Source organism: Triticum urartu, chromosome 5A (genome assembly GCF_056163025.1).
Source record: "Triticum urartu cultivar PI428250 chromosome 5A, HENAU_Tu73, whole genome shotgun sequence".
Classification (NCBI taxonomy): domain Eukaryota; kingdom Viridiplantae; phylum Streptophyta; class Magnoliopsida; order Poales; family Poaceae; genus Triticum; species Triticum urartu.
The window spans coordinates 470,569,601-470,579,629 of NC_141877.1; the positions used below are offsets into that span (position 1 = coordinate 470,569,601).

Below are 10,029 nucleotides of genomic sequence, written 5' to 3' on the forward strand. Positions count from 1 at the left end.
CGCATGCACACAATTACAATGTTTAACAGTTTTCTTTTCCAACTAATCAAGATAACGTTGCCCTCATTGACCTCTCTTGCTGTGGTACCAGTACTAGCTAGATACAATAACATTTTTAGGCCACATGGCTAGAAAGGAAAATGAGTCGTGCATGTTTGAGTAATTGAGTTATTGAGCATCTACAAGCTTTGGCGCGAACCGAAAACTGCAAGCCAGCGAGCCGCAATAATTCGCCAACCAACGCAGACATGCACAAACCGGGCCAGGCGCCGAACAGACGGAAGTTCATATCACGGTTGACGGGATCGGTCTGGCCTTTAGCTAGTGACCAGTGAGGCAGCTGATCGACGCCGACGTTCATGCGGTCGCCACCCTAGCTTGCTTGCTTGCGTCTGCGACGTCGACGGCTCTGCGTATGGTTAACCTACCAGGATGAAACCTAGCTGAGGCCTACAGTACGCCTTACGGCACGACCTTACTGTCTGCAACTCAAGTCCAGATAACTATTTTTTGGTTGTCCTCTGTCGTCAGAGAACAGGCAGTTTTATATAAAAAAGGAAGAACATATTGGAGTATATATTCCTCTTATCCAAAACATGTACGATTGCATATATTGAGACAGTGCAGTAGCTCAGTACATGTGAAAACAAGATATAGAGGGGAAAAAAAAAGGAGACCAAGTTCAGACATGCTCGATTCACCTGATGGTTCAGGAGCATATATGGCGACCCAAGTTGCCATTGAGCGTTTCATCACAACGATGGTCATTTTTAGGTGGGGTGAGAGAGGCTCGAACTCTCGACCTCAGGATCACTCGCTGTTAGCTATGAGACCTACGCGCTAGCCAACTGCGCCACCACCCCTTTGTTGTGTTACTAGCGAAACAATCCTACTTGTTAGCCACAGGCCCATACAAATCCTGGATGCATGCTGAAGTCGCAGGAGTATACACAGGGCAAGTGGGCAGCGCATCGAGTTCGACCACGCGCATCGGCTGTTTGTGCATGCGTCAGTCCTAAATGGAATCTGAGCTTGCAGGGTTCCGTACGCTGCCTAATGCCCGTCAATTTAGCGTGGTCTGCCCGCAAATTTTTCTTTTAGCGTGGTGTGTGTGTGTGTTTTTTCTTTTCTTTCCTTATTTAAGGAAATTTTGTCAGGTTCATCGAGTGCAAAATGCGCAAGAAATGAGTGACAAATTTGCCTTTGGCTAAAGATATTTTTTATGCCTTCCTTAGAAACGCCTGCTCACTTCCCGGGCAACTTCTCTACTGGCGCTTCCTCATAAACGCTTGAAAGTCCCCCGAAGAAAATAAATACTTGGAAGCTAAAAAGTTTTTGAGGCGCCTTTTCTTTTGCATGTCAGGGCACCGCTGTAAAAATGCCGCCATTTTCAACCCAAGGGGTAAAACGTGCGGCGTCTTCCACTGTCAATTCTTACGATTAACCAAGGAGGATGGACAGGAAATTAAGCTAGGACAGCAAGCCTAATGTGACATAACTTTTTTTTCTTTTGAAATTCTAATGTGACTTACTGCTAAGACAAGCATAGTTACTGTAAACTCTTGGTTTAATAATCATATGCTGGATATCTTGAGTGTTTTTCTCATTACCATTTTGCTCGGCCACAGCTCATCTTCAAGGTTTCTTGACCTTCCTATGAGCACTAATTCTATCTTGTTTTGCTTAAATTCTATATACCAAATTACAGTGGTATGTTAAATACACATAGAGGAAAAAGGAAAAACGTATCCTAATCCTAGAGTTAGTCAATTTTAGCTAGTTGATGGGAAAAATAAGAATTTAATGGTTTTAAGGCGATTTAGTTCGGGGGAAGGGGAAGAAATTCTATGAACCTTTCCTTTTTTCGTTAAGTTCAAGTCTGACGAGAGTAATATTCTACAACTAACAACTCATTTATTTTGAGACCAACCCACTTCCTATCTAGGATTTTATTTACTAGTCCTTTATATTCCAATGTGTCAATCGTCAAATGCTTTGGCAATTTCCCTGGTCCGATGAAGCAATATAATATTGAACCGAACCTTTTGATGTTTGGTTATCTTTCATAGTAATTATATCTCAGGGTTTGCAATTAAAACTTGGTATGTTGATTATACATCTGTTAACTAAAATATGTCTATGGCTGACTAGTTGGCGGACCCTAGGAATGGTTGAAGCCATACCCAATCGAAAAAGGATATTTCATTCCATCAAACATGATTCTATTTAGAAAAGGGAAGTATATCTCTGGTTCTTAACTATTGGGAAAGTCTAAGTTTTGTCTCTTGATAACACCACTCAACATATTTGGTTGTTGCTTAAGTGACAAAACCTTCTAGAATTGGCTTGTTCGTCCACTAAAATACCTTTTATATGACATGGTAGTGATTTTGTACTTGTTTGGCAATCCAATCAATAGAAAGAAACCCATGAGAAGGGAGGGAGATAGATACATTTTTTTAGAAAAAATAGAATTTTCAATATGCGAAACATACATGCATAATAATAGGAAATACTCTAGAAACTACAAAATTTAGGAAAATTATGGAAAACCCTGGAACTTTGTAAAAAAAATCATTTCAAAATTCTAATATTTTTGAGCAACTTCTCTGGAACACTCCATTTTCTAAGAAGTCTATATATGTTTTATTTTTATTGAACTTATTGTATTAATTATTATGATGTTTCATTTAATAATTTTTTTTTATTAAAACCAAGTTTCTGAAATAGCGCACATATACTTTTTTAACATTCCGAACATCTTAATCTATTTCGCGTGATTTATCTTCAACTTGGTTGATTTTCCAATGAAGGCAAATTTTTAAGTTTTCTATAATTTTGTCTAACTTGGTTGCCATTTGTATAGTAGCACGACTCGTGTTGGTCTCCTGCCTGATGGCAGTGTGTTGGTGAAGTTGGTTCTATTGAAATCTTGGTGATGGTCCGATCGTCAGTAGACAAGGTGGCAAGAAGCTCAAGCAATAGACAACCTTAGCTTACCATGTAGCTCTACCTTGTCATTTTTGGATCATCTTAGCTTAGCTTGTAGCTCTAGTCTTTATCGTTTTTGTTCTTGGATGTATTATTAGTTCTATCATCTTTCACTGTCATTGTATCAAACGTAATTATATTTGGAAAAAAAATGGTTCTCAGTTATTGTCAAGGTCCAAGTTTGGTCGCTTTAGTGCAAAAACCGTCTAGAATTCCTTCACTTAAACCGCTTTTAATGTTGACATTGTAGCTATTTGTACCTGTTTTGGCAGTCCAAGCAACACAAAGAGAAACAATGAGGAAGGGCGGGGGAGAGGTAAAAATAACAATCAGAAATGAACATTCCAATATACCAACATTATAAGAACTCTTAAAAATGCACAATAATTAGAAAACCCCATGAAACCACACAAAACTAGGTAAAATTATGGATATCATGGAATTTAGTAGAATTACTGAAGTTTTTCCTATTTCTTATTTACAAATTCCAATATTTCTGAACAACTTTTCATAAACATTCCCTTTTACGAATTATGTGTACTTTCTTTTTTCATTTACTTATCGTCTTATTGTCGTTATGATGTTTCTTTCAAATCTTCATTTAATATGATTTTTTTACTAAAATTGAGTTTCTAAAACAGCACACATATACTTCTCAAACATTCCAAGCGTTTTATTCTGTTTTTCGCCTAATTGGTCTTCAAATTAGTTGAGTTTTCAACAGAGGAAAAACTTCAAGGTTTGTGACTTTTGTTAGCATTATTTTTTGCTACCTGCGTTGCCATGTGTACAAAAACACGGTGTGTGTAGGTCTTGTGCTGATGGCGCAGCACTTGTGAAGTTGGTCGTATGGGAATCTTGGTGATGTCCCTTTGCTTATTAGTGGACAAGGTGGCAACAACCCTCTCTAGATCATCCTGGCTTAACTTGTAGTTCTAGTCCTTGTCGTTTATGTTTTTGGGTGTCACTTTTCTTCCCTTTTTAGAAGTGTTTTATATCGTAAGCTTATATCACTAAAATCGAGTTACTGGTTGTACATTGGTCTATATGTCTTTATCATCATTACTTTCAGGCTGGGCGAAAGCCTCCGTTCCAAAAGGAAAGAAAAAAGATTATGCATTGAATCAAAATAGTACTCCCTAAGAAGATATGATCGACGGACCACATGGGTTTGTACCCGTGGCTAAAGCGAGACACCATGGGACGGGGTAACAATGTGCTAGTAACTGATATGACAAGGACCTGGACGGTTGCGGGTTGTTTGGGGGTCGGTGTCGGAGATGCCCTAAGAACTCTAAACATGCATAATAATAGAAAATACTCTAGAAACTATGGGATTCCGTAAAATTATGGAAAACCATGGAATTTAGAAAAAAAATATTATATTTCAAAATTCTCATACTTTTGAAGAACTTTTCTGGAACACTCCATTTTCTAAGAAGTCTATATGTGTTCTATTTTTTCATTGTACTTATTGTATTATTATCATTATGATGTTTCTTTCAGATATTCATTTAATACATTTTTAATTAAAACCAAGTTTTCAAAAAAGCATACATATAATTTTTAAAATATTTCAAATGTTTTAATCATTTTTCTTGATTTGTCTTCAAATTAGTTGATTTTTTAATGAACAAATTCTGAAGTTTTCTAGAATTTTGGCTAACTGGGTTGCCATGTGTACAGAACCATGGCTCGTGTTGGTTTCATGCGTAAAGGCAGTGTGGTCCTATGGGAATATTGGTGATGGTCCGATTATCAGTGGACAAGTTGGCAAGAAGCTCAAGCTGTAGACAACCTTAGCTTACCTTGTCGTTTTTGGATCATCTTAGCTTAGCTTGTAGTTGTAGTCCAAATTGTTTTTGTTCTTGGATGAATTATTAGTTTTATCCTATTTCACTGCCATTTTGCCAAACATAATTATATTTGAAAAAGTTATATATTTGGTTCTCAATTATTGTCAAGGTCCAAGTCCGGTCGCTTTAGTGTCAAAAGCGTCTAGATTTAGCCCATTCCTCCACTAAAACCACTTTGAATGTTGATGTGGTAGCAATTGTGTACTTGTTTGACAGTCCAATCAAAACCAAAAAAATACTCTACAAAAATCAGAAATGAACATTTCAATATACCAAAGTTATAAGAACTATACAAAATGCCCAATAATTAAGAAATACTTTGGAAATTACAAAACTTGATAAAATTATGAAAATCATGTAAAATTACCCAAATTTATTACTCCCTCTGTTCACTTTTATAAGATCTTGAAGATATTTCAGACAATGTGTAAATCAGCCTATTTTGAATTGTCTGTAACGACTTACAAAAGTGAACGGAGGGAGTAGTTCTTATTTACAAATTCCCATATTTTGGAACAATTTTGTAGGAACATTTCCTTTTTAAGTATTCTATTTTTTTTCATTTACTTGTTGTATTATTATCTTTGACATGTTGGTTGCCAAAGATCTCGTGCTTGATGGTGGTGTGCTTGTGAAGTTGCTCCTATGGGATTATTGGTGATGGTCCGATCGTCTTGACGTGGTGATGCCCTTTGCTTATCAGTGGACAAGGTGGCAAGAAGCTCAAGCTGCACAACCTTCTCTGGCTTAGCTTGTAGCTCTAGTCCTTATCGTTTCTGTTTTTGGGTGTCATTTTTCTCCTTTTTTCCAAGTGTTTTACCTCGTAAGCTGATATCCCTAACATCGAGTTACTGGTTGTAAGTTGGCCTATATGTCTTTATCATCATGAGCATTACTTTAAAGCTGGGCGAAAGCCTTCGATTCCAGAAGAAAAGAGAAAAATATTATGCACTGAATCAAAATAGTTGAAGATACGATCGACGCACCATAAGGGTTGGTACGCGTGGCTAAAGCGAGATGAAATGGGGGTAACAATGTCCTAGCTGATAAGATGACGACCTGGCATTTCTACATCGTGAAATTTGGACGTGGTATTTTTAGGCCTAAGCTTATTAGGCAATTTGCCAATTTCGCATGCATGCTAGCTGTGGGGAACAACCCGCTGTGCGTGCGTGGGCCACCCGCCAGTTGCGGCGAGTCAGTTGCGCTGCTGTGCCGCTCGCCGGAGCCGTGTGTCCGGAAGCTAATCAAGCTTTGGTTCGTTACCACTAGCAGCTAGCGACACGGTGCGCAGCCGGCGCCGGCAACGCAACAGACTGCACTTCAGACACCCGACGGGACGCCAACCGAAACAACCAAGCTTGAGCTACGGCCACGAAATCTTGGCGCCGGTCCAAGCTTGTAACAGATCCAAGCTTGTAAAGCTACCGGCTGCGGCACCTACGCGTGCAACTGATGTCGTCCCAGCTCATCTCTCTCTCTCTCTCTCTCTCTCTGCATGCACAACACACTTCTTGTTGAGAACGAAGTGTAGAGCCGACCTGTCTTCTTTCCTCTGTACGTGCAAGTCCCTACGTTACATGCCCCTTCCATTTTCTTCCTTCATTCATGTACGTGGAATTAAGGTCGACTCCAATGCTAGGCCCATATCTGTTCGGTCGTGTTCGTTTTAACCCAAACAGACAGAAGCAACGGCGCAACGTGCGACCCCGTCCGCAAAAAAACGTTTGTTTGGCGTCCGGCTCGACTCATTTCCAGCGCAAACCTGCGTCTAGTTTGCGTCCACACAAACACCGAACGGACGCCCACACACCCACTCCTTGTCTGCCTCGGACCCGCATGTCGGCCGCCCACAACCTCCCACCTCCCACATTTATGCACACGAGTGGACGGACCCACCTGCCAGCCACCCATGAATAGCAGTCGCCATCCTTCTAAATGTGGAAGCCGTGGACCGGCCAGCCCACGCTTCCACTCTGGTCCCCGCATGCCTCCTCAAGCCCCGACACCAAACCCTAGTTCATCCTTGTTGGCGAGTGGAAACCGCGCATGGTGGGACAAAGTTGGACGTGGTCGTCCATGACAGAGGAGATGGCCGGCTGGGTGGGCGCCAAGCCATGGGCGCCCACGCGCCGATGCTGACCGGAGTTGTCACCGCCACGGGAAGAGGTGGTGTAGGCGCGGCCGGCCACACGGCTCCCGCGGGCGCCTCCAGCCCACCTCTGGATGCCGCCACCGTACATCCACCACACCATGGACAATGACGAGAACAGCAGGGCGTGAAGACGACGGCAACAGTTTTCTTTTTTTCTTTTTTAAGTTTAAGTTAAGTTTAACTATGCACCCGGAACTTGTTTCGACTGTTTTAAGTACATGTTACTGTATAATTATGTTATAAGTTTTTTTTATGTGCAGCCGCTATTTTTGAAATTGGATGCGGACATGTTGCGATGCGGTCGCAAGTTGGATGCACCGACCGACGGACGGCAAAACCAAACACCGGTGTCCGTTTTGTCGCTCCATATGAATAAAATCCGAATAAAACGCACATCTGTTTAGGGTCGTGTCGTTAGGGTTGGCCGAATAACCATTGATCGAACCAGAAGACGAACGAAGGGCGACATACGTACGCAACTTGCGATCGATCGATGGCATTCCGTTTGTTAGTCTGGGCAGTGACTCACGAAGGAGGTCGATCGATCGATCAGTCTGCGCCTGGTCGTGTGTGTGTCTGCCTTTAGTCCACTGCTTGCTGCTTTTAGCTGATTGACCACCAGCAAAAAGGATCCTCGTGGCCGTTGTGTAAGACACCACTATCTCTTCCCCCACCTCAGCTCACCTCAACTCCTTTCCCTATATAACGCACCCATCCATGGACAGGTAGACAGAGAGCCACCTCCACACGGTTCATCGCCAGAAAGGAGCAACGCCTCTCCCCCAAATTCAGGAGCTAGCTTAGCCATCGATCGACAAGCAAGCGTGCTAGTGCCACACGCTTACGCTTTGTTGGTTCTTGCTCGATCGTCGTCGTCGGCCGATCGATCGACCATGGTGGTGTGGAGGGAGAGCTACCTGGACCTCATCCTGATCCCGCTGGGGCTGCTCCTCCCGGCGCTGTACCACGCCTGGCTGTGGCGGGCCGTGCGGCGCCGCCCGCTCACCACGGCCTTCGGGGTCTACTCGGCGGCACGCAGGCTGTGGGCGGCCGGCATGATGCGAGACAACGACGACAAGAAGGGGGTGCTGGTGGTGCAGTCCATCCGGAACGTCATCATGGGGTCCACGCTCATGGCCACCACCTCGGTGCTCTTCTGCACCGGCATCGCCGCCGTGCTCAGCAGCACCTACTCCGTCAAGAAGCCGCTGAGCGACGCCGTGTTCGGCGCGCACGGGGAGTACATGATGGCGCTCAAGTACGTGGCGCTGCTGCTCGTCTTCCTCTTCTCCTTCCTCTGCCACACCCTCACCATCTGCTTCCTCAACCAAGCCAGCTTCCTCATCAACACCTCCTGCCTCCCCCTCCCCGACGCCGGTAAGGACGACGACGGCGCCCGCCTGGTCGGCCTGCAGCTGCCGGCCGGCGCCGTGGGCGACTACGTGGGCGAGATCCTCGAGAGGAGCTTCACGCTCAACTTCGTGGGCAACAGGCTCTTCTACGCCGGGGTGCCCCTCCTGCTCTGGATCTTCGGCCCGCTGCTCGCCTTCCTCTCCGCCCTGGTCATGATCCCCATACTCTACAACCTCGACATGGTGCACGTCGCCGCCGACAGAGGAACGAAGGAGCACAGCAGCGGCTGCGTCAACGGCAAGGCGAAGGGGAATGGCTGCATGCAAGTCTGATCGATCGGTGAACCACCGAAGAAGCGTGAAGTGCAGTCCAGTCAGTTAGAGTAAGCCGAAGGCGTTTCGATCTTTACATGTCGAACGACGCTGCCGTACAAGATCAGAGACTAGCTTGACGGGACACAAGATCTAGCCTGACCGAAGCTTCTCGCCGGGCCGAGGACACGGCGAGAATATCTTCTTTTTTCACGAGAAACTTTCAATCTATTTATTATCAATCAGAATAGTATAAAGAATAACATAGATAATAAAAATTATAACCATGTCCATGAACCATCTAGCAAGAACTACAAGCAATGAAGTGAGCCGACCAAAGAGCTAAACCGAGCTCTAGCCAGAGATAGGGTGACCCAAACATAGCGACCTGAGACCGGGTTTCCCGCACCCAGTCAGCAGCGAAGGCCCCCGATCCCACCTGCGATACTTTTATAGTACAACTAAAATAGATAGAGAAAATTAGCACATATAGAAAGCACGAACCTATGATTTCAAACAACTCAAGTCTAAATTTGAATAATAAAATCCAAAAAAGGTAAAACTTAAATTTATTATCAATTGCGGTGGTGGGCCAAAATTAAAGCTCAGCTTACATGTACATTAGGTACTATCCACTGCCAAATTTGTCTATTTTTTCTCTCGGCACGTGTTATGAATTTTGATTGACATCTTTAGATACCAATGTTATATGTCATATTTATATTTCAGAATCTTTTAGAAATTAACCTATAAAGTATTAACTATGGATGGTGCAATGTGTACACAACAAATTCGCGATGTACACACGTCGTTTGTGATGTAGTCCCTCCGTTTCTGAATCAGATTATATAGAGATATTGTAGTATGTTTGTTCACCTATTTCAGTCTGTATGTAGTCCATACTGAGAGGAGTAAGAAAGATGGACAAAAGTGTGCACCGATCCCCCACCCCCCCCCCCCCCCCTTTCTCTCTCTCTCTCACGGCATGCTTCCTGCGCTGCAATGTATTGTTTGAAACAGAATATACACATATGTCTACATAGTTAACATTTTTTTTGCGGGGTAAAAGGGATTTGTATTACTCAAGAGCCAAGAAGATCCTCCCTACACAAGCTAGGGATATTGTCCGGGCCGGAGCGGAGCCAGACAACAGTACGGTCTTCCGTCCTTCCAAAGTTCGCCAACGCATGGCTTACATTATTCTGCTCTCGAGAAATATGAATAACATGACACTCCCTTTCACTCATAAGATGCTTCACTTCCGAGACCACCATGGCGTACTGTGAGTGGTCTTGTCCTGAGGCATTGATCAGTTGCACTGCCTGCAGACTATCGCACTCGACGATAAACGGCAGCTCCGTCC

General features: G+C 43.7%; 1 protein-coding gene and 1 non-coding gene across 3 annotated transcripts; one reads left to right on the forward strand and one right to left on the reverse strand.

Annotated features, from left to right (window-relative positions):
- Nucleotides 1-775: 775 nt before the first annotated feature.
- On the reverse strand, nt 776-863 carry TRNAM-CAU (transfer RNA methionine (anticodon CAU)). The gene is given in 2 exon segments: nt 776-811; nt 826-863. It is a non-coding gene; the product is annotated as a tRNA-Met (tRNA).
- Nucleotides 864-7,720: 6,857 nt separating this feature from the next.
- Nucleotides 7,721-8,957, forward strand: LOC125531666 (uncharacterized). Of its 2 annotated transcripts, XM_087521239.1 has the most exons (2): nt 7,721-8,260; nt 8,339-8,957. In XM_087521239.1, exons 1-2 carry the CDS (start codon nt 7,896-7,898, stop codon nt 8,685-8,687), a joined length of 714 nt encoding a protein of 237 aa, XP_087377365.1. In that variant the 5' UTR covers nt 7,721-7,895; the 3' UTR covers nt 8,688-8,957. The 2 variants fall into 2 exon arrangements, with proteins under 2 accessions (XP_087377365.1, XP_048551944.2); XM_048695987.2 differs by having other exon boundaries at nt 7,721-8,957.
- The last annotated feature ends 1,072 nt before the right edge of the window (nt 8,958-10,029 follow it).